Source organism: Enhydra lutris, unplaced genomic scaffold, assembly GCF_002288905.1.
Source record: "Enhydra lutris kenyoni isolate GAN:26980312 unplaced genomic scaffold, ASM228890v2 scaffoldscaffold73, whole genome shotgun sequence".
NCBI lineage: Eukaryota > Metazoa > Chordata > Mammalia > Carnivora > Mustelidae > Enhydra > Enhydra lutris.
Window position 1 is genome coordinate 4035176 of NW_019154157.1, and position 25238 is coordinate 4060413.

The 25238-nt window shown below is 48.3% G+C and overlaps 1 protein-coding gene across 1 annotated transcript in view; it reads right to left on the reverse strand.

Moving 5' to 3' along the window:
• LOC111160073 (zinc and ring finger 3) overlaps window positions 1-24614 on the reverse strand; it is a 153231-nt gene extending 128617 nt beyond the window's left edge. Inside the window, 2 exon segments of the mRNA XM_022522883.1 lie at window positions 24316-24557; window positions 24560-24614. Of these exon segments, the coding sequence (XP_022378591.1) occupies window positions 24316-24557; window positions 24560-24614 (297 nt within the window).
• Between the last annotated feature and the right edge of the window lie 624 nt (window positions 24615-25238).

Genomic DNA, 25238 nt, shown 5'->3' on the forward strand with positions numbered 1-25238 from the left:
ATAAATAAATATTTTTTTTAAAAAGTCAGTGTTTCTTGGTTCTTTTAGACTATCATACAACTCCCTACACTTCACCCAGATACAGAGAAGACTACAAACCTGCTGAGCTAAAACAGAAGCAGCAGCCCTATCACAGGTGAAAGGCATTCAGGCCATGGTGGTGATGATCATGTGCCAGGGCCCTGTGGGAAGTCATGAATTAACGTACCCTTAGCCTTCTGAGCTCATCATCCAATGGGACACCAACTGGACCAGCACGGACCCTAACCAACCTAATACCAGCTAGCCAGAGTGGAATTTCCCCAGCTCGAAGGTATTTGAGAAAAGGAGTCCTGTGATCAAGTATATTTGAGAAATGCCAGATGGAAAGGAGTTCAGGTGGATTTCCTTTCAGCAGGATTTCTCAGAGTCATTAATTCACTACTGTGCCATCTACATCTCCAAGATGGAATGAGCAGCACTGTCAAAGTCCGCTCACCACAGAACCCTCTCTAAAGCATTCTGTAGGGCGAGAGAGTTCAGATGACACCTTGAGAAAAGCTCATCTTGAGGCAAAATCCAGAGAAATCTGCACTTGGTCTTAGAAATTGTATCTCTACTCTAATACAAGGGTGCCCGGGGTCCTAAAAATTCACAACACTCCCAAGCCAAAATAAATCAAACCACCAGTGAAGACTCGAGTCAGCAAGAGCTAGGAAACTGTGTCTCTGAGCCTAGATCGCCTTTGTCAATCCCCAAAAGAACTGTCTTACTGGAACAACAACAAAGGCAAGGCAGCCTCAGCCTCCCTCCCCTGGAGTGTTTGCTCTGCACCTGACATCTTTCCTAGAGACAGAGAAGCAGTAATTGAATGCTTTGGTTAAGAGGAGGGCTCCTTGATCCCCAGATGTAATCTGGCAGAGCTGAGAGATAAGAATCAAGCCTTAAAAAAAAAAAAAAAAAAAAAGTTACTGAGCAGAAAGGAATAAAGGTCACAAGGGGCTGAAAGTAGGAGAGGCAGGGAAGATGAAAACAGAAAACTGAACATTCTAAAGAAAATCCCGCCTGGCCCAGTTCGTTTTGCACCTCTTGCCCTAAATAAAAAAGCTGACTCGTGCTTTGGTCCTGGCTAGAGTAAGCAAATGTTTCTGGAACCACTTCACCTTGGTTACATATCTCTACATTAAACATTCCAAAGTTGCTAAAGGCCTCCCAGGAGCATCTGCTCCTGTTTCTCGGGAGGGAGTAGGTTCCTGTGGAAAGGGTTTGTTAAATTTGATTACAACTTTGAAGAGGGGTAAGAAGTCTGGCCCAGAAGAATTTAATGGCCAGGCCTTTCTCTTACATAATTTGTAAACAAACAGTTTATCCCAGTGTGGCTCATTTGGCTCAATGGCTGCATTTAGAAAAATATATTCCTCATTCATCAGAAGCCACAGTTAGCCCTGTCAATAACCAGAAAAATGCCCAAACCGGCCAGTCGCTCTGTTGCCTAATCCTAACGGACCTCAAAATCTCCCTTCTGAAACCCAGGACTGTCAACAGATGGAGCCCCAGCTGAAGGATCATGGCCAGAACCTGAAAAGCGGCTGGGGAATCACTCCCCAAATTTCTACACACTCATGGTATATAAAAATCCCAGGGAGGGGGGGGGAGGCCACAGCAGCACATTTCCTCGAGGTGTCATGAATGGTTGAATGTATGGGTGGAGAGCAATTTGTACTAATAACAGTGAAAGGCCAAAGTTGGCATGTAATTTATTTATCTTTAATAAATTGAATTCAAGGTTGTCACTAGAACGTTACTTACTCCCTTACATTCCAGGCTGCCCTAGGAATAGGAGAGCACAGCCCCCGACTGAGGCCCTGGGCTACTGTGATTACAAACCATGCTGCTGGGGAACATGGGGCCAAGGAGGTCCTGTCATCAAAAAAAATCTGGCCATCCACATGGACATCATCTACCACAGGTGGCTGTAAGGCCCCCAGGTCTCTATAATAAAAGGCGAACACCTTTGCCTGGCATGCAGGGCCCCTCCCCCAGTCCAACCCCTAGTGGCCTCTGAAGTTCTCTTCCCTCCCTGATTCTCCAGTTTGAGTGATTCCCCCCATCCTGTTCCTGCCCTGCAGGAAGCCCCTGGTCATACCGATCCTCCCCTCGGCCTCCAGGAATCTCACCCAGCCCCCACACCCAGTTTACAGATGTGGGGCTGAGGCTCCAAGAGAGGCTGGCTCCTTCTGGTCCCACTGCAGTGGCAGATCAGGGAGCAGGTCAGGTCCCCTATGTTGCAGCCACGGCCTCGCTCGGCCTCACCTTACTCCTCGCAGTGCCACAGTGTGCATACTCCCCACCAGGCCGCCTCCAGATCCACTAGAGAAAGCCCCATCAGATGCCATCATAGGCTCGTCTTAGCAAGGAGTGCTTTCCGCCCAAGTGTAGGCAGGGGCAAATCCCAGCCCAGCCTTCTTTAAATCCAGATGGAGGCCCACCCCCAGGCTGCTGCCCAACATTCTGAGGCGCTTTCCCTCAGCCCCTGCACCGGGGTACTCAGCCCATACACATTACAATACCACCAGCTCTGGGACAAATTCCCTCTCTCCCAGCTGCCCATGAGCCCACCCCTACAGGAGAGCCAGCAGTGATTCTGTGAACACTACCCAGAAGACGTCATGCTCCACATCCATCAAAACATAAAGAGGGCATTAAGCCTGACCAAACACACCTTTAAGCAACCAAAGGCTATTGCAGACTCCCTTGCCTTCATACCAAGAATACAGGAACATGACAGACCACAAAGAAGAGACTGGGACACCTCAAATCCACAGGGGAGAAGAAAGCATGAAGTTATTTCACTGTGTTCCCTCAGGACCTTGCAGATCCAAAGTGTAATGGAGAAACTGAGGCTCCCAGATACAAACCAGATTTCACCAAATTCGTTGCGTAAATGAGGAAAGTACATGAGCCAAAAAGAAGGTGGCTTCTCCTTTTCACTAAACTACATTTCTAGGAATCTAAGCACATAGACCTGCTTTGCACAATCATTCTATACCAGCAAGAGCAAATTTTAGTTTGATTGTTTTCTGAGAAAATTAGTACAGCGAAAATCATCCTGGTCTGATGGCATAGCCGGTGGTAGGGTTGGTTAGCAAACCCAACAGGAAGCCCCCGGGACAGGCCGATACTCAAAGGCAGGTGGCTCCTGGTCGCTGACCATTCCCAGAGGGCAAGTTTCCACAAAGAGTTAAGATCAGGGAGAACTTCAGAGTTTTGGGAAGTGATTCAAAACCAAAAAGTGTTCTTCAGACAAAGTATGCCTAAGAAACCCATTGGAGCCACTAGGCCCTTGCCTGGGAACCAGGGATCTCCACTAGACCATTAACTTCATCTCTGCTCCCTGCCCAGACAGATCTAATCACCAATTTTAAAAACCCAAACTGCAATCACGGGTCCTATCACTGTATTATCAATGCAGGCTTTCCCTTTCTCGAGCAAAACAGACTGCATGGGACTGACCACTCATCTAGCAATCCAGCTAAGCCTGGGGAAGGAGCGTGAAAGCAGAACGGATTTGCTCCCATTCCTACTTTTGATCGAGGGTGGAGCAGAACATCCCATACTTATGGGGCAAACTGATGCCCCGTAAGTATTGCTGGAAAATGCAAACATCACCCCCGTGCAGGCCTTGGGCATCCTAATTCAACTGTCTCAGACTTCTTTCTGCCCAAATTTCACTAGCTAATGACAGCCCACTTACCCTCTCCAAAGGTGATTTGCACCGTACCTAATACTACTTCAAGATGTGCTCCCAGGCACAACTGCCCTATCCACAGTATGGCCGGCGTGCACCGTGGACCCAGGGACAGAAGGATGCCACCAAGATGACCAAAGAAGGCAAATAAACATAAGCTTGTCCAGGGGTCTCAGGAAAGAATCTGGGCTTCAATTAATTCTCAGTTAACTCTATGGAGCTGACCTACAGCCAAATGCAATGACATGTTGCCTTCTCTCTCTCATTTACCCTTCTTCTGAACTATCCTTTCAATCAATTGTTGTTTTAGCTTAATATAAGCTACTTTTTTTTTTAAGATTTTATTTATTTATTTGACACAGAGAGAGAGAGATCACAAGTAGGCAGAGAGAGAGAGGAGGAAGGAGGCTCCCTGCTGAGCAGGGCTCAATCCCGGGACTTTGAGATCATGACCTGAGCCGAAGACAGAGGCTTAACCCACTGAGCCACCCAGGTGCCCCTGAATATAAGCTACTTTTTTTTTTAAGATTTTATTTATTTATTTATTTGACAGAGATCACAAGTAGTCAGAGAGTCAGGAAGAGAGAGAGAGGGGGAAGCAGGCTCCCTGCTGAGCAGAGAGCCCAATGTGGGGCTTGATCCCAGGACCCTGAAACCATGACCTGAGCCGAAGGCAGAGGCTTGAATATAAGCTACTTTTAATGTGAAGTTAAACACGCTGCTTAAAGAAAGTGTGGGTACCGAAGGTGAATATAAAATGACCCACTCTCGTGGTGCCCTCAGAGCCAAATAAAAAAAAATTAACGTTATTTTCAAGGTCCAAAAGTAGTTAAGGCAACATCTTAGCTTCCAATCAACAGTGTATTGAAAAAATACCCACTTCCACCAAATACCCACTAACTCAACAAGAGAGACACAAAAAGGACCTGAAATCTACCTGAGAGAAAGGTTTACCTGGGTCCTTAAGTCTATAAGGACAACAGCCAACAGACTTTCATTGGATCTTTTGTTCACATGTCATTTTTGTTAAAATAACATAGTTTGTTAAATATCCTATCAACCATTTCAACAAGTCCAAGTATGCTAACGTCCGCTCTGGACCATGTGCTAGGGACAGTTAAAAAGTGTCCTGTACAATCGTCCCCACAGCTTTCAAAGGAGTGGGGGGGGTGTGGAGAATGGGACTTATGTTTCAAGACAGCCAATGACAGAGCAACGAAACTTCCCTGCAGAGAAAAAAACCCTACGGTGTCCGTAACCAAATCTGAACATGGCGCTGAGTTTGAAAACCAAATCAAAGCAAAATCTTATCAACAAATCCCCATGGAACCAGACCACGGGAAGGCACGGACACCATCTGGGCACTGTGTGGAACAAAAGATCACCACCTGCTCCCACAGCAAGTCGCTCACACATTCTCAAGGACCGTCAAGTTCTCATGTACGAGAGACCAGAAAAATTAGGGGAAAATTAGATAAGATTAAAATAATAGCTGAAGGACAGTACAAAGCCAGGCAAGATAAATTGTCAAATGGAGTGTGGCTGTGCCATTTAGCATCTGGGGGGTTTTATGTGAAAATGACTTCAGGAAATCCTTCTCTAGGTGGCAATTAACATTTTAACTCAAATTCCCCCAAGGGAAAGGGAACTTTGGGGAGGGGATAGGGAGGCAATGGGGTAACTCCAAGACTGCCGAACACTGAGTAAGCCCTCAGTACGTGGATGAAAAGATGAAAGAGTTAAAATCCAAGCCAGTGGCTCTGCCCTGAGCCCCTGCTAAGCAGCAGCACAGCTCTCCGCCATAGCTGCCAAGTTTACCTGCTGAACCTGACCGTCTAACAGCTCGTTTCCTGGACTCTCTTTCCTGCAGGACTGGGAAGTCCTCAAGGGTGGCGATCCTATAGCACCAACATGTGTGAAGCATTTACTGTGTAACTCGCATGTATTATCTCACTGGATCCTCACACTCCTTTGGAGGGAGAGGTACGCTAGTGTCCCATGTTAGAGATGAGGAACCAGGTTCGGGGAGGTTGGGTGACCTGGCCAGGATCAAAGGCAGAAGGCCTGTCTGGCTCCAGGGCTCTCGACCTCTGTGTCCCTTGCTTGGCAACAGCCAGGTCAGCTCTGAACTCCCAAAACGCAACACACTGTAGATTTCAGCCTCGAGAGGTTTTCTTAGCTGTAAGGGGTGTTCGCAGGACACCATTGGATCTGCCAGTTTCAAATGCCTTATGGTGAGGTTATAAACACACTCCTGAGCTCCGGGCCAGCCCTCCATTCGCTAGCAGTGCTAAAACCTCTCTGCTTCTTGGCGTCCTTATTTCAAAGAAGAGGGGTGAAACTCAGAATCCTCCCAAGGATCTAGTGAGACACACAGCGCCAGGCCCCAAGGGCAGCGTCTAACAACGCATTCGTTCGTTCAAATGTTCCACCAACCACCTACGTGACCTTCAGCCCTAAAAGGCTCCTGTGTAGTAGGAGGCAGAGCCAGCAACGATGGCAGCAGCCATGGAAAGTTCCAGGCTTCTGTCGGACAGGCCCAGGTAAGTAACAGCAGCCGAGAGTTCAATAACTTGGATTGTTTCACAAGCAGAATGTTTACCCAGAGCCAAGGCCGGAGAATCCACCGTCCTCTGTTCTGTAATTTGTTTTGATTGGTACAAAGTTTTCTTTTCCTTTTTCTTAATGGTCTGACAGACCTGCTTCGCGACTCTGTTTTTCCCATCCCCAAGACTGAAGGCTAGAATTCACTATTACTTTCAGCCCACAGGTCGCGCAGAGCCAAATGGAGCAAGCCTGCAAAGAGCAGGAGAGAGTTCTGCCTCGCTATGGTCCCTGCCCAGTGACGACAGAATCTGCTGAAGTTCCATTATAAATTATAACTTGTGGAGGCCCGGTCAACATGCACGGGTAGGGTAGGACATCGCATCCTGGTCATCCGTTAAGAGACACCTCCACACACATTGCCCGGGTCTCCACACTGATCTGAAAGCTCCTGGGTCAGCCAGAGAGCAGATTCCTGAGCCAAATCTGAAAAATCTCAGCCTCTAGAAAGTCAAGGGGCGAACAGAAGTGCCTTAAGCAATCTCAAGCAGGCAGGATGACACAGAGAGGTGGCCTTTACCAAAGAAGCTAAAGGAAGGGTCAGCCTTGTGTGAATGCAGCCAGAGAACTTTCGCCAAAGCTGCAAAGGAAACAAAAATAAACCAACAGGATAAAAGGAAGGCTGTTGCATGAGGAAGAACTTTTGCTCCAGTTTTAAAAAAAAGAGAGAGAGAGAGAGAAGAAAAGAAAAAGAAAGCACACACTGAAATGATCTAAAGCTGCCTATAAATATTTGGGAACATCAAAGGCGGTCCTGTTAAATTAAAAATGCTGTCACACAGATAGGAACTAGCCTCTAGCACTGCCAGCTTCAACATGTGAGCCTGTGATCTGAGGAGTGAGGGCTCAGCTCCTCAAGAAATCTGATTCACTAAAGAAAAAAGTGAGCGAGCAGTTGAGTTTTAATAAGGGCATTAAATACCTGAGGAATGAACTAATTAGGGTTTAACTCTTTCAAGATTGTCCGGGCTCTTAAGAACGGTGTAAAGTAAGCTCCCTCCAGAATCTAGTTAAATCGGCCTCAAAACCTGCAACGTGAAAGAAAAGTATTAAAATAGCACCTTAGGACTTCAAAGCCGGTAAGTCCCACCAGGTCCCCTCAGATCGCTGGCAGAGGCTGAGTGGAGAGAAAAGAGAAGGCTACCCCCGAATTGTTTTCTGAGATGAGGTTAGGTTGCTTGCTTATTTAGAGGCATTTTTCTTTTCTACTTGGACTAGATAAGAGCAGGCTCACTTTCTAATATCATCCGATTCATCCTACCCTATGAGTGTGCCCTTTAGCCACGACACTCTCAGAGTGTTGAGCGGGAAGCCCTTCATCTATGGGCTATGCTCCTTCGCTCGCGTGCCACACCAGACTTTACGGCTGAGCCTCCTGAGACATGCTCAAGGTCACTCCAGGAAGTCACCCAGAGATTTCCCTGCACCCACGCTGGATCAGAAGCCTCAGGAAACCAGGAAGAGTCCTCAGTTAGGAAAGTTCCATCAGGACAGCAGATCCTTTCAGGAGCAAGATTCTTGGGTCTTGACCTAGAAAAATGTGGAACCTCAGAGACAGCAAGGAGAAAAGCTCACCTGCACAAGAGGAGAAGGGGCATCTTTCCAGCACCCAGTCTCAGGAATGTGAGAGAAGGGGGTAGACAGAGATGGAAACTACCTTCTCCATTCAAGGAGAGGAATGCACAGCCCAGTCTTGGTGGGGGGCGGGGGGGGGCAGTTTAAAACACATACACACATAAAACCCCACAATGCACTCCTATCATTCCCATTTTTAGAAAAAGTCAATGTGTCTAATTTGAGGGTTAAGATTAATCAAGTATTTTCTTTGGCAAAATTGCACACTGGATCAAACCAAGTGCTAAAGTCACTTGTGCTTGCCACAGGCCCCACATAATTAGGCCCCCAGAGCACAGCCTTAGCGTATCACAACATTCCATGTGCCCTGGCCAGATCCAGAGGGGCAATCAACCACCCAGCGTTCCTTCGGAGCAGTCGTGCCCGTATGCAGGCCATGTGGCCTGGGAACAATAGGCAGGCTGGCCTAGAAACCCAGCCTCCTGTACACTGGCCTTGCAGCTCCCACATACGCGTGTGCACCCACAGGCCCCAAACCGACAGAGCTCAGGGTCAGGACAATGATCTAGGTGTAGGGTGCAGGGGTTAGCAGATGAAGCTGCAGCAAAGTGCACCTCCCAGGGAACAGAGGTGAAACCGGGAAGTGGGGACCAGGGAGGAACGAGCTTCCTGAGCCTCTTGCACAGTACTGACCTATGCCACTCTGGGGAGCCCATGGGCCCCCCACCTAGGGAGCAGAGCTACCGTCGAAGTGGTGAGACACAGAGCACGTTAGAAAAGATAGCCGTGCTATGACTTCTTCTCAATGAAGTAGTACCTCTAGATTCTTTAACCTTGCTAAACTACCACTTTAGAATAAAAATGTTCAACTACTTGGGAACTACAGCAGGTTAGGCACAAGGAATGTCCTGAAACAATGTTTAGCATCTTCTCCGTCAGCAGCCTCACCACCACTAAAACTACATGCTGCGAGTAGCTCATTTAATACTCACAACTCGAGGAAATATTTCCCTCCATTTGACAGATGAAGAAACTGAGACCCAGAGAGGCAAAGCAGGTGACTGGGTTCAAACCTAAGGCAGTCTCTCCTACCAGCAAAGGAAATCCAGGGCAACTCCTTCTGCAAAATCTGTAACTTGCTTTAAGGAACCTGGTGAACCCTAGGTAGCAAAGCTGAAAACAGCTGCTCCTAACACCCCCATCAATGGTCAATGACACAGAAGTGTCCTCTCCAATCCTCCCAAATGCAGCTGGCCCAAGGACGTCCCTGTAACACAGAACTAAGGGGAACTTATACCCAAAGCAGGTTAGAGTTCAAAAATTAACTCTTGGAATACATGTGTGTCTTCGCCCGTAAAATGGTGGTGTCATTTCTGCTCCACAAAAAGCCTACCCATGTAATTACTAAGGCACCCAAGGTTTAGGGACCCCACTTGGGTCAGCTCATCTCTTAAGAACTAATACAGAGCAGAAAAGCAGCCAGAGCAGAGGTCAAGAATCTGCATACTAGGGGCACCTGAGTGGCTCAGCGGGTTATGCCTCTGCCTTCAGCCCGGGTCATGATCTCAGGGTCCTAGGATCAAGCCCCGCATCGGGCTCTCTGCTCAGCGGGGAGCCTGCTTCCCCCTCTCTCTCTGCCTGCTGCTCTGCCTACTTGTGATCTCTCCCTCTGTCAAATAAATAAATAAAATCTTAAAAAAAAAAAAAGAATCTGCATACTAAACTCCTTATGTCCCTTTGGTATCTTGTTTCCTAATGTTGCACACAGCTCTAACAAACATGGTTCCCTCGTTTTGTAGGAACAAATGACAGAAATCAGAAGCAGCATATAAGAATTACTGAGAAGGAAACAAGGAAGAAAGAAGGAAGGACTTATACAAAGGTGCCACATCAGCTCCCACAAGACGGCCTCGTGTACTGAATTCTAGGGGGTGCCTTCACAGCCATGGTCATGCTGGACCCACGTTAGGACCAATTTAGGGCAAACAGAAATCAGGTATCTTGAGGAAGTAAAGTTCTTCCTAGTTCACACAATAAGACCCTTCAGGCTGGAGTCAGGGGGAAATGTCAGATGATAGATACACCGGACCTGCCCTGAAGGAGGATCCAATCTAATGGAAGTCACACAGCTGACCCCAAGTCAGCAAGCAATGTGCGATCAGCCTCCCCTTCCAAAATGGTAAGTTTCCTTTCAAAGGGGTGGGGGTAGGAGGGTTGTTTTTCTGTTTTGAGCCTTGAAGGCAAGGCCAACATAAGACTGCTTGAGCTGTTGAGACTGTGAAGGTCCCAGCCTCTGGTAGCTCAGCCCTCCTCCTGTCAGGAAATGCTAGGACAGCTGATGGTGCCCGCCAGTCCCCCCCTGCTCTGCCAGTCTGGGCCCCCATCTGGCTTACTAGACCCTTCCTGACCATGTCACTGTGTAAGACCAAGCACCGCAGAATTAGTCACGCAGGGCACCATCTGCAAAGGGGCAAACAGCGTTCTAGTGTGGGGTGCCCGGGACACAACCCTCCTCCTCCTCCTGTCCCCAACTCCGCCTGCCAAGACTTGAGAGCTAGGCATCTGAAGGTCCCACCCCTGGGTGACGGCACCCACAAGCAGGGTCTTTACTGAATAAGGAGAATAAGTAGGGGAGAGGATAGGCCTTCTTGGGATGGGGAAAAGAGAGGAATGAAGATAAAGAGCTGGGAAAGGGACAGTCCCCCAACCACCCTCCCTGCCTCATTCTTCTTTTCCTCCCCCTCCTCTAATCAGCTATCACTAGGTTAGAGCTATCAGAGAGGGCAGGGGATATTGGTAGGGCATGAGAGGAGGAGACCGGTAGTATTGGGAGATAGGAGATTCCCTATTCACCCTGCAGCAAGTAGGGAACACATGTGCCAATGAGATTTATAAATATGATACATATATACATACATACGCATATATGTCATATAACATCCACAAGTTCGCAAGAGGAAGATACAAACAGCCTGGCAAAAGTAAATTAAGAAAATTCATTAACGTTCTTTAAGCATGTAGTAAGAATTCTAGAGTTTTCTACGACATCTTCCTGCAGGGGCACCTATGGGGAATCCTTTTCCTTAGAGCATTCAAAACCATTCTGCCCCCATCCCACTGCCGTTTTAGAGCCTCCCCCGTCCAAAAACAAGGTTGGCATGGCAACCCAAGCACCAGTCACCGTGGTCCCTAACCACATCCGCCAGGGCTTGGCATGCTGAGGCGTGTGCCAACTCTGTTGTCTGTAGGGCACTCCTGGCCACAGTACACGGCAAGCTATAATCAAGGCAGAAACCAGAGCATTCGTATAGAACTCGGCTCAACATAAATATTCATTAAATGGGAAAACCTATGGTGATGCAATGTTGAGACGGCAGATTTAAACACAAGAGTCAGGAAATGCAAAAATTCCCACTGCCACTGGAACCTGAAATCACCCACACGGCACATTTAATGCCACAGGCGAGTGTATGTGTGTCCCAGAGATGTAAACCTAGTAACACCCAAAGTCCACAACTACACATCAGCTGTTTAATTCCCTGGATGGCATTTACTGATGGACACTGGAACATGCCCTGGATATGCCCTGAAGAGGCATGGAAGGAAATCCTCTCGTATAAGTGAACTATAACATGTCATAGATAGACCCCAGAATCTTCCAGAAGGTCCCAGGGCCCAGATGATAGCCACTATCCCACAAAAACAGCAATGATAACCAAAAAATAATCTCAACATGCCAACATGTCCATAACCAAGCAATAACTGAATAATTTCCAGATGTTCATAGTGGGCCCCATAAAGAGCAGCAAATCAAATGTTCGTGAAATTAAAATTGGAATTTCTTCCACACGAAGCCTGCTGGCCTCTTTAGAAATACTACTGTAGTCCTTGAAAACTCTGCTTCCCACCCAGTGCTTAAAACACAGGATTAAGGCCCATGCCAGAGCTTCCCAAGGCGGGCAGAAATGAGGTTTAACGATACGGTACAAATTTAAGTAAAGACCCATGTACCACTGCTTCCAACGGGACATACTGGAGCTACATGTAAGTTTTGCTGTTCCTCAAAAGTACCCGTTTTCTAAGTGTCACCAAGATATTAACCAAACTTAAATAAAACACACTCCCTCGAAGTCTGCCATCAGGCTGAGACAGTCTCTTCTCCAGCATGCTTTGGACACCATACCCAGGCAGTCACACACCAGGCTGGAAGGAATGAAAGATGGCATAATCCCCAGGGCCACACCTTCTTTTCCGGACCCAGAGAGCAAGGGCAAGGTGAAATTACTGTGCCAGTCTGGTCCATCCCAACTATTTGGAATAGCCCTAGGACACACCCATGTCTGCAAGTGGCTTGTGAATTGTTTCTACAACCATAGAAAATTCTCCCTCAAACAAGCCCAGTCTTTTTCTGGCCACACTGATATCCCCATCACTAAGAAGTATGATCTAGAAGAAGGATTTCAATTCGGCAAATATTTGAGTCGTACTGCAAGGGATGAGTAAGACATAATCCCTAGCTACTGGGAGCTGTGATCTCATGGGGAAAAGAAAACATGAACAAGAGAATAACTACGATGAGGAATTTAAGACCTACTGCCAAGTGAAGGACAGAGCATTTTGGTTCAAAGGAACAGACTGGTGGAACAGGAAACGTGTGATAGGAAGGCCTGGACATGTGACCCCAGTGCAGGTGAGAGACCTGGGAGAGGGAAAGGCGGGGTCAGGAATGTGGGGGCGTAAAAATGTATTATAGTAGAGGGGCTCTCGGGATGAGAGGCACAAAGGAAAACCCAGCACCCACTCAGGGAACAAAGGTGGAACGCAAAGGACCCAGGTCTGCAGCCCAGAGGCAACAATGAGAGGGAGACTTCAGGCCCAGGTCACCTGCACGCTCAGCTAGGTAGTCAACAGTGGGACGGAACTGAAAGATTTGGATCAAGGCTGTGATGAGATCCAAGGTTACCAATCGAAAAATGAATCTGGTGGAGAGAGGAAGAACTGACTTGAAGAGTGAGAATGTGAGGCATGAAGAGGGAAGGTCAGCAAGGAAAGAGGAAATCAAGCATCGTCTGGAGCACACCATTTCCCTTTGACCTGGCCACAGGCTACCTTGATTATGATTTTGAAAAAACTTTACAAGTCAAGATTGCAACATTTTTTACATGCCATTGGCTGTCTTACTTACCACCGACTCCAACACTGAGGCACTTTCTGAAAAGATGAAAAATCTCTGGGTACCTCGTGTCATTTCTTAAAATTGCATAAAAGCACTGAACACATGTGTCATAGGCACTTAAGTAAAAGTGTACAATTAGGTACAAAGGAAAGAAGTCTATGTCCAAGTATGGGACAAACCTTGGCAATGGGGACAACCTGAAGGGCAGTTGGCCTTCTGGGGCAGAATCCAGGGAAGGCCACTCCCAGCTGAGAGAAGAAATAAGATAATAATACAGGTCAAAGTACACTGCAGACCCTAACCCACCAGGCACCTGGAAGATTTTCTGGAACTCAACCAGCGGAGTAGGACGCTATCCAAGAAAGACCAGCACTGGGGAGCCCCAAGACCACACTTCTAATCATAGCTTCTCTTGTGACCAAAGGCTGGAAGCCCCGCAGTCCCCTCACTGTAAAAGGACAGCTGAGCCACAGCATTTCCAGCTCAAACAGGAACTCTAGAGATCAAAAGAAACCAAGGAGCAAAAAGAGAAGAGGAGGGGCGCCTGGGTGGCTCAGCGGGTTAAAGCCTCTGCCTTCGGCTCGGGTCATGATCCCAGGGTCCTGGGATCGAGCCCCACATCGGGCTTTCTGCTTGGCGGGGAGCCTGCTTCCCCCTCTCTCTCTCTCTGCCTGTCTCTCTGCCTGCTTGTGGTCTCTGTCAGGTAAATAAATAAAATCTTTAAAAAAAAAAAAGAGAGAGAAGAGGAACAAAGATCTTCATGGAGACACAGGTCAAACAACATCAGCCTTCGAGAAGAACAAGAAAAAAATGAAAGCCCCTGTCCCAAGGCAAAAAGAGCACTCTGGTCACACAGGGCCACTGAGCCTTCCCCAGCAATGTAACTAGAGGCTCACGGGATCCCGTGAGGCATCATCATACTGCCCCAAACGGGCATCAGACACCATGCCTGGTTGAGGAGGGAAAGAAAGGAGACTCAGAGCACCACACAGACGCTTTCAGCTTTAGGACGCCTGGGTGGTTCAGTCGGTTGAACATCTGCCTTCAGCTCAGGTCATGATCGCTGGGTCCTAGGATCAAGCCCCACATCTGCTCCCAGCTCAGCAGGGACTCGGCTTCTCCTGCTGCCCTTCCCCATACTCAAGCTACACCCCCCCACACACAATCAAATAAATAAATAAATAACATCTTTAAAAAGAAAAAAAAATGCTTTCAGCTTCAGAACTTTCAGAGAAAGGATGGCAAACTCCAGGGCCCACTGGGGCCAGGCGTAGGTAAATGTAATTCCCAGTGAGTGAAGGAAACCAAAGCAATGCGACAGAGCCCGGTGAACGGGAGGGCCCGTGTCCCATCTGAAGGGCACCGCTGCTACTCCACCGGGCAAGCTGGGCGGTTGCCGTGCAGAAAAGGGGACCCAATGTTGCCCGATCTTTTCATTTTGCAAGAAGAGCCATAACCCTGGATTTTTATGTAAAACGTCTAGATTTTTAACAGGGATCAAAGAAAATACCAGGAAGCCATTTTCAGCCTTGGTCCTGCTGTCTGAATGCATGCCTGTGGACCTGGCTCTTGGCTCTACTTGCATCTCTGCCCACCGCAAACGGACAGCGTCACTCCGAGTGAGAGGACGGATTCATAGGGAACCTAGACTGTTCAGAAGCAGAAAGCCTGCTCCACAGGAAAGCGGCAGGGCCCGAAACAGTGGCTGCAGGAGCAGCACCCTCCTGGGCCACAATCTGGGGCCGCAGGGTGCGCCGACAAAAGAGCGCTCTCAAGGCCTCTGAGCACCGCCATCTGCAAGGACAGCCGCCTTCTCCCTGCCCAGAGCACATGTGCAGCCTGGTGCTCCTGAATCACGCTCAGATGCCCCTACAAGGGAGGACCCAGAGACCACACCAGGGACCTTCCCTTTGATACAGACACTTGTCATAACTCAGATCCTCGTGGCAGAGGAAAAAAGCCAGTATTTTACAACTCACTAACAGAAATGCACAGATTTTCATGTGGATGAAGTTGCCCTTCTGGATTTTTTTGTTAGAAACAGATACTACACCTGTTATGAGCAGGAATAGGTGGAAACTTGTATGCCAACCCGGCAGCGGAACCTAAACTAAAACCACTCCTCTGCAGAACATTCAAAATGTTTATACCACTTGACCCCACAGTCCTAATTCTAGAACTTCACCCTAAGAAAATTATCAAGAAATGGAGAACAGCCACTCCTTAGAATAATGGAAAACAAGGAGTATGTTACGCAGACACTAAAAAGGTTTCAGAGCATTTAGCCACAGGAAAATACTCAAGGCGAATGAAGGGTTATAAGCACCACGTAATATTCTCTCACCGTTTTTTTTAGAATACCTCCAAGACTGCAGGAAAATGAAAGGAAAGCTTCACCAGAACACACAAGGTTAACAGAGGCTATCTTTAGGTAGTGGGACTCATTTTTTTCATTCATACTTTTCCGTATCTTCCAAGTATTGTGCAATAAGTGTGTATGATTTTTATGACTAAAAAGTAAGTTACAGGGGCACCTGGCTGGCTCAGTCGGTAGAGCATGTGACTCTTGATCTCGGAGTTGTGAGTTCAAGCCTCATACTGGGTGGAGAGATTACTTAAAAATAAAATCTTAAAAAAATTATAAGTTACAGATTTCTTTTTTTTTTAGGGAAGATTTTGGCCCTGGCTGGAAGCAATGTAAAATGAATAGATTCTAACATCTTTGCCTTATCTACCAGAATACACCAAGTCCTCAGGCAAGCAGGTCAGTGAGCTTTGGCTCTAGGTGACCCAAGTTCAATTCCAGCTCTGTGGCCTCTGTGGCTTACTTTGCCTCTCAGCCTCAGTTTCCTCTGGGGCAAATTTCAACTGTCCAAATTTGTATGGGAGAAATCTCAGAAACATCTGAAAAGCACATGCTATATCATGGGTGGAAAAAAGGCTATGTTCTTCTCTACATTGTATCCACAGGAGAAACTCAATAAATGTCTGCTGACAAGTTACCGGATTCGAATTCAAGTAAAAAAATCAAATTTTAATCAAATTCTTACAGCACTGGATAGGACCTTACACACACCCAATTGAGCGTGACTTTTAGTTTATTTATTTATTTATTTATTTATTAAGTAGGCACCAGGGCTTGAACTCATGACCCTAAGAGCAAGACCTGAGCTGAGATCAAGAGTCAGACACTTAACTGACTGAGCCACCCAGGCATCCCCTTTATTTTATTTACTTGTTTGTTTATTTATTTATTTGTAGAGTGGGGAGAGGCAGGCAGGGCTGGGGGGGGGGGGTAGGGAGAGAGAATCTTAAGCAGGCTCCATGCCCAGCGCAAGCCCGAGGTGGGGCTTTATCTCACAACCCTGAGGTTGTGACCAGAGCCAAAATCAAAAGCCACGCAAGTTCAACTGAATGAGCCACCCAGGTTGCCCCCCCCTTTTATTTTTAAAATGCAGCAGCTTCACCACGGAAATCCCCATTCCCGCATACACTTTTACATGAAACTGGTAGGATCCTCCAAGTCTATTTCCTCCAAATTAAGTCTACACATTGAGTTTCGGAACAACCATATCACACTGGCTGCTGGAGAGAGAAAGGGATTAATACCAAGTGTTGTTTTTTTTTTAAAATACCAAGTCTTAAAACACATCTTAAGGGTAATAAAAATAAAATGCTCTCCCTTGAACCACAATAGGGCAGCTGACCTCATTCTCTTCATACTATCATGAGTCAACAGAGCTGCTAGAAGACGGATTTTAAAACATCTCATTCAGGCTACAAATGGAACAAAGAACCTCTACCCTTTACCTCTTCCCTATCCTGTTTGACAGGTATAAAAAGGCATATCTCCACAAAGAGGTTATCAGCTTTAACCTCAAAGGGAGGTAACAACGCCTAGGAAAAGGCCAAAAGGCTCAAATCCACATACTATGTCCTCCTATCCATGTTTCTTCAGAATGGGCTGCCCAGACCTAAACTTTGCCCCCCACTCCAGCTGCTCCCTCAGTCTCCTGTAGATGCGTCCTACCACGGAAGACCTGTGGTTTGTGTGGCTTGCCCCCGACACTCAGCTGCCTGTGAGTGGGGACAGGGTCCTGCTCACCTGCCACCTCACCTCACCCAGGGTCTGGTGGACAGAAGGCAGCAGTGGATGTCTGTCGACAGAAGGAGCACAGCACCTGCAGTGAGTTTTCACAGCGAGGAGGACGGGATGAGTAGAGAGAATACGCATGTTTAGGTTCTTGCCATCTTTTACATCAAACAGGGAGCGCGCCGTCTGTGCAAAGTCAGAAAGGTGCAGAACGTGGGAGAAACCGACGTGGACTTCAGAACCACTCTAAAAAGTCAGCCACAGGGAGGAGATGTGTTTCACCCCAGAAATCCCTTAAAGGCCAGAACATTTATGGCCACTCCAACTTTCTCAAGAGCCAAAAAACAATGGACGAGCCATCGAGTGACAGCTGTATACTTCAAGTCACTGGTCCCTCTTCCCAAACTTGGCAGATTGGCCCTTCATGGGAAAAAAGAGTTAGAACGAGAGAAGGAAGGCAGGCAATAAATCTCTGTAAGCGTAGAGCATCTTCTCAGTTGAAGTTACAGACTGGCTTCTTGGTCAGTGTTCCTGGGTATTCCCAACTCCAAATCGCACCATCAGTTCCCATCATCTCATCCCAAGCAAGCGCCAGGTGAAGCAGTCTTGTAAAAACAGAAATGGCTTAGAATCACCCAGACTCGGGTCTGCATCTCAGCCCTTACCCCAGACGTGCTCAGTGACGTCGGAAGTAACTTCACTCTCGGAGCTTAGTTTCCTCATCTGAAAACCTGGGGCAGGCTGTCTAGCTCTCCCACTAAGTGTGAGCAGAGCCCTGAGCCCAGAGCCTGACACGCGGGAAGCAGAGTGGCACAGATATATAGCAGTAGCTATCTTCTAAAGCTCTGACAGAGGGAAAGACTGAGCAAGTCACGAAATCTAAATCAGAGGAGAAAAGCAACCATTTAGGGGCACCTGGCTGGCCCAGTCAGTTAAGCGTCTGCCTTCGGCTTGGGTCCTGATTCCGGGGTCCTGGGATCGAGCCCCGTGTCAAGCTCCCTGCTCAGCCCAGCTCCCTGCTCCCAGAGTCTCCGGGTCCCTCTCCCTCTGCCCTTCCCCTCCCCCAGCTTCTGTGCTCACTCTCAAATAAATAAAAATTAAAAGAAGAAGAAAAAGAACAAAAGAAAAGCAACCATTTAAACCCAAAGTACAGCGTAAGAAGGCCTGGCTTTCCCCAACAATACACCTGATTCTGAAGCATGTCTGCATCTCTGCGCTCAGCTGAAGTGTCGCTGAAAAGGACAGAAAGGCTCCAAGCCTGGGAGTCTGGAGACCCAAACCGTTATCAGGGTCATCTCTACTCACCACATGCCCTGGGCAAGGCACTCCACTTCTCTGGATCTCCTTATCTCACACATTAAAGGGCTGAATCTGTTCATCTGATTATCAAGATTGACTGAAATGTCATTTTGGTCATGAACTGTAAAGCCACATTCTCCAGACTTGGGAAACACCAACAGGAAGCAAAGTCTTCACATATGGCATAGACTCAGATTAAGGAGGGTTCTGAATACCAAGCCTTGACTGTCATTTCTACGGACACTGGGGCTGGGCTGTAAACCGTTCTTCGTGCATTTCTGTCCATCTGTTAACGGCTGTCCACGTTACAGTTTTCCCAGTACTCTGTGTTTATCAAGCAAAGGACATCTACAGACCCTTATTAATGCCAGGTGTCCTGCCGCTTGACATGCACACACACAGATTGCTCTCACACAGCCTGCAGTTATGGTACCAGTGGGGCCACCACAACCAGACAGAGGTCCATTCTAATGAAGCAACTTTCTGGAAATATCAACCAAAAAGGAAAGATCATCAAAGAATGTATCTGCCACGTCAAAGGAAGTTACTCCAATCCCCTTGCCTGCCTGATGTCCATTCTAAATCCATCATTCATTCACCAACTTTTAAGTGTCTGATAAGTGGCAGACACTGGGGACCCAGGGATGGATCCTGGGAAGAGCAAAAACAAACAGACCATGACCATGGGGCCATGGTCCACAAAAGAAAGTGTGAGGAGTTGTTTTTAAGGCATTTCGACGTCCAAAGATGCTCCATTTCATTTTCCAGGAAATGATGAAAAGGAACACATTTATAGTCTGTTCTCCCAGATGCTGCCTTCAGATCGCCACCTTCTTGCACTAAATGCAAAAATTCTTTGAGAGGCTATTTTCTCACTTCACCCAAGGATAATGCATTTAACTAGTACCAGATGGATGCCCAGGAGAGAAGTTAATTCATTATAGACAATGGATGTCTTGGGAACTAAGGGCTCAGTTCGACAGGGAAACCCTCTTGGGAAGGATTATCATTTATCCATACACATGTCTGTCTCTGTAAGAGACTGCGGAGTCTAAAAAACAGCAATAAAGTGTCTGAAAATAGGGTTTTGGTAAACATTTATCAGATGAATATGCCCTATGGAGACACACGAACTTGTAGACTTCTCTACAACTCTCGCCAGCCGGAGCCCCACGTGACTCCAGATTCTTAGTAATGGACTCTTTGATGACGGGTATTAGATCAGTGCTTCTCTTTTTCCTCTTAGGAAGAAGGGGCATCAGAGAACTCCCAAGAGGCAAAACTGTGTATCTTCTCAGGAAAACAGAAGAGCACATTCACAAGTGCATTGTGTGTATAACTGTGTATATAGTTCCAAGGGCTCACAGGCCCTCTCTGGAAGTCTGTGACCCTCAGGTTAAGAACCCCTATACTCGATTCTTAGAAATTAGACTCAGGGCGCCTGGGTGGCTCAGTCGTTAAACGTCTGCCTTCAGCTCAGGTCATGATCCCAGGGCCCTGGGATCTGGCCCAGCATCTAGCTCCCTGCTCGGCAGGAAGCCGGCTTCTCCCTCTCCCACTCCCCCTGCTTGTGTTCCCTCCCTCGCTGTGTCTCTCTCTGTCAAATAAATAAAATCTTAAAAAAAAAAAAAAAAAGTAATTAGACTCAAATTAATGCCCAAACCTAACCAGCCAAGTTCTATTTATTTGGCAAAAACAGGAGCAAAGGGGGCAGACAGACTTGGGTTTTGACCCAGGTTTTATTGTTTGCTAGCTGGGTGAGGTTGGAATAAGTCAAATCGCCTTTCTCAGCCTCAGTTTCCTCATCTGTAAAATGGGTTAACAGTAGTTGCTAATTCCATTCAAAGTCAGGAGGCGATGAGTAAACACATGTGCTTGGCACAGTGCCCTGTACACCATAAATGGAGGCCATCACCACCTCCCCTCTGGTCTGCAGATTCCACACTTAAACCTCCCACTCCCATCTGCATCTCCATTCAGCGCTGCATTAACAGCTCCCGTGGGATCTTAGAGAACAGGGCAGAAAATAAGAGACCCTAAGAATTCATAAGGTCATAAAACACAGCCCTAATGTTTTCTCCCAAATCAAACGCTTGTTTTAACCTATGAAGGCCCTTCTGACAAGACAGTCGGCAATCTCTTTCTGTGTAAATCCAGGTCAGCTGCCAGCACACATTGTTCTATGAGGCCAAGTCAATTTTTAGAGGCAGGCCCGTTAACTTAAAACGGAGATGAAAAGAAAAGTGTTTGATCAAATACTGAACTGCAGAAACACACTGACAGGGAAACAAGGCAGAGGAATTAGTTTCCTAAAATTATTCCCTGTGATGCCCTTAGTTAATACTGGATATTTAAGGATGCCCTCAGCCCTTCTAACCTGCCACCCGGCTTCCACCAACCCCTCACAGCTAAAGGCACTGGCTTAGTTCTTAAATGTTCTCAACTTTCCTCTGCTTTCAAGACCATTCAACACTTATCCCAGGATACAGAAAGGCCAATTTTAAAGTTACACAAAACCTATCATTCAGCGTCCTTCTACAAATGAATTTCTTTAAGCATTTCTAAATATTTGACTTCAAGGGGGAAAAATGCTTTTCCACTTTAAACCAATCTTTCATCTCTAGCGATGCAAATTTTCTTTGTTTGTTTAACCAATCCACATACCACTGGCCAGTGCTTAATCAGGCCTTTATTTAACATCACTAACCATGTGAGTTTCACAGCCAAGTCTGCAAGTTTCAGATAATGATCTCATAATAGCAACAAATTGGTTCAAAGCTGAAATATGTATCAATATGTCTAAGAGCACTTTAAAGTTCCACACTTCAGAATGACAGAGCTGTAATTAATTCCTCCAGCACTCCCACTCTATGCCTGACATTTAGGAGCAAATGGACTTCAGTGCTGCATGAATAAATAAGATAATTAACAGCATTTCATATCCACACACTGTTTCCACTACTTTCACAGATGAAGATGTCAAAAAAGAAAAAAAAATCTCTCTTCTTAAGAGAGCACACTGGTGACCTTGGAAAAGTTATTTAAGCCTAAAATGCACAAGGAGAGAACCAAAAATCCTGGTGACTAATCCCAAGGTTTGAATTACTATCGCTCTTGCTCTCGCACTCTCTCTCTCTCTCTCTCAACCAGGCCTCCCTTCCCCTAATCCATGCAAATGACCAACAGGTACTCTAATTAGAAGTATCTGGGGCAAACCAGACTGTGATAAGGTATCTTCTGTCACTGTATGTAATGGGGAGGGAGGAAAAACAGTCATGCAAACCAATTTCCTATCTTAGAACGCTTAAAGTAAAGAAACTCCCAAAAGGGTCTTTTTCTCCCCTTAACCATGAACAACAGCACTACCGAACCCCACTGGAAATAACACAAGCAATGCTTCAGTGTCACTGTTTAGGTTTAGTTATTGGAAAATGAACTCAGCTCTGAAGATCATAAGAGATTAAAGAGCAAAACACGCACGATTATTTTAAGATAGCAAATAAAAGGTTTGAGAAGTTCAATAAAGTGCTTACGAAAAAACATGATTAATCTGAAGCTGAATATCAATTTGTTTCTTCTACATTGTCATTTTTCATACAAAATGTTACATTTCCTCCCAGCAGTCCTGAAACACCAGCTTCCCTTACAAAATCATTTTTCAGGGCTGACAGGGACCACGCCAGTTACTTCAGTTCGAGCAGTATTCGAAGAACTAATAAAAGCGTGCCAGCCTCTGTACGCACATGGCCCTGAGAGCCACGCTGAGCTCCGTTTCTGCACTTGAGAGGTTCAGCAAGTAGGCCCCCACAATAAAGTTATTAAAGATATGGAGTAAGAACAGCAAGAAATGACTATTCAGACAGCTCAGATAAACTCACCAACACACTGTGCAGTATAAAGGAATTAAGGACACCTATTAGTGATTGCTTAACAGTTCTACTTATTAAATACCATTTAAGCCATTTTTCTTTACTTAGCAAGTGTTGACTTAATTTGGGGGGGGCACTAAGCTAATGGACTGCAAAAGAGTTAGATAAGCACTTCAAAAAGATTCAAAAGAGAACAGATTCCTTCTGCCAAATTCATACATTCCCGCTCTACTCACAAGGATAAAATAGCTACAAATGGTGTGTTTAAACTGCTAATTTTGAATTAAACGGTGAACCCAGGATTATCTCAAAACCCAGCACTAACCATAATGGATAGCCCGCCAGACAAACTACGGTGGAGAAAGAGTACAAGTTAAAACACTGCAGATAAAAATCGCAAACTTCAAAAGTCTCCTTCAAAAAGTGAAGTGCCACATTAAAACATCTTTTCTCTTAGAAAGCTGTAAATCAAACATTTCTAAAGCCATCAGGGCACAGTGAAAGCCTCAAAGAGAAACAAGGAGCTACAAGGAGCAGGCTTTAAGATTCAAACTATTCTTGAAGACCGCCACTAAAATGTGTAGGAATCTTCAGTAGACCATCTTCTCTAAAGCTTATAAATTAAAGACCATAGTTATAACAAGAGCAAGGAAAAAAGTCCAAAGCCTTTAACATATGTAGTCACAGGACTCAAATATGTGTTTCCCCTTGTATTTACCCTGCAGAAGTTTAAGATGGGGATAAGAGCCCTGTGAGGCAATGCTGCTGATTAATGCCTGGCAAGGGTGCCTCCCCCATCTTTGTAAGGACACACCTCTAAGGAGCCAAGCTGCACAGCTCCCTGTCCTATACACACAGGGCTGAGTATGCACCACCGGAGGGGAAAGGAAGAGGCTGCCATGCAATCATCCGTACAGTTCCCCTCTTTTCATTCATAAGTCATCCAAGAGTAAAGCACAGAAGGCCCCAAGCTCAGAGCCCTGCAGCCATCCCATCACCTCCAAAAAGGCTCCAATCAAGCCAACCATTTCAAATCGCCCGCATCCGAAGCATGCATATTAACCGCCATAAGTGCGCTGGCAGTCTACTAACAAGTTGATAAAATCATAGCCAAGGAAGCGGGAAGGCATCTACCCAGCTCAGCAACCGCAGAGGCTTCAACTCAGTCCCTCCTCCAAAGTGTAGGCACGGCTTAAAAGCTCTGCCTCGCCAGCTCCCTTTGGAATGCAGACCTCTCTCATTGGGAGCAAGGTGGGGAGGCCCTGTCAGTGAGCGACCCTATCTCCCGATTTCCAGGCCCTCCGCAGAAGTCCTTGGCCCAGGAGCGGGCAGGCAGTCTCCCTCCCACCCTCTGTAATCTGAGGCACGCAGCGAAGGCTGCCTTCTCCGGCCACTCCAGGGCACTAGCGATCCCCACTCCTCGGCCAGCTCCCCCTGCTTCCCTGCCTGCTGCTGCATGTCCAGAGCCCTGCAGGGGGGTCAGCGCCCAGGTGAAGCTGGCGGCAGGCTCCAGGAAAGAACCTAATGTGCAGTCCGCGGACAAACCTGGCTACTACTCTCAAAAAGAACACGCAAGGATGGAAAGCAAAGCCTGTGACCTGAAACAAGCCACCCCATCCTTCATCACTCTTCTTTCCAAAGTTGGCATTCAACAGGTAGTTCCAGGACTTCCACCTGAGGCAAACCGAAATGCCCAACCGGCCCAAGGGGGCCGCCCCAACGTGGGTATCCGGACCCGAGGTCCCCCTCCCGCCCCCCGGACCCACAGGAGACAGAGTCCCCACGTGCACTCGCCCCCCGCTGCTGCGCCCTGGAGGCCGCGTCCCGCCCGCCGGCCGGGGAGGGATGCAGCCGACCTCCTCGCCGCCCCTCCCGCCCGCCCGCCCGCCAGCCCGCGGCGGGGTCGGCGGGCGCAGCCCCCGGAGCCATCTTGTGGCTGCGGCGGCGCGGGGCCCGGGCGGCGGGCAGCTACCTGCACGATCTCGCCCTCCGCGCTGAGCGTGGCCCCGGCCCGCGAGAAGCGGCCCGTGAGGCCGGTGGTGTAGGTGGTGTAGTCGCCGCTCGGGCTCGACTCGAACAGCACCACCTCCACAAACGCCGTCTCCTTGGCCCGCGCCGCGCCGGGCCCCGCGGCCGCCAGCAGCAGCCCGAGCAGCAGCGGCAGCGGCGGCGGCGGCGGCAGGCGGCGGCCGCGGGGGCCGCGGGGGCGGCGGGGAGGCGGCGGCGGCGGCGGCCCGGGGCCCCTGGGCGCCCGCCCGAGCGCGGCCTCATGGTCCTGCGGCGGGAGGGCGCGGAGGGCGGGCGCGGCCGGGCATAGTCGCGGGCCGGCGGAGGACCGAGCGCGGGCGGACGCCTCACAGCCCCATCGCGGCGGCGGCGGCGGCGGCTTTGTGGGTCGCAGGCTCGGCTCGGCTCCCCCGGCCGTCGCGCCGCGGCCCTTTCATCTGCTCCACGTGAGGGGTTATCCCCGCCCCGGCAACGTCGTGACCCGCTCTCCCCTCCCTCCCCGCACTCGACCGCCGCGGCCGCCGGGGGGAGCGGGAAGGCGGGGCGGGCGCGGCGGGGGGCGGCCCGAAGGCCGGGCACGCCCCCGAGCTCGCTCCGCCCCCTCGTCCCAGCCCCGCCCCTCCGACGACCGCCTGCGCTCCACCCCATTGTTCTCGCTCCGCCTACCGTCTTGCTCCGCCCCATTGGCCTCTCTCCGCCCCTCCCCCTTCATCTGTACCCCGCCCCCTCATCCTCGCTCCGCCCCCACGCTGTAGCCCCACCCCTTCATCCGCGCTCCGCCCCCAGCGGCAGACATTTCTCGTCGCGGTTGCCAGAGTTCGGCGGGAACCCGGACAGCATCCTGCTGCCAGGCGACTGCGTTCTCTCTGGAGGCTCCACGCCTCCTGG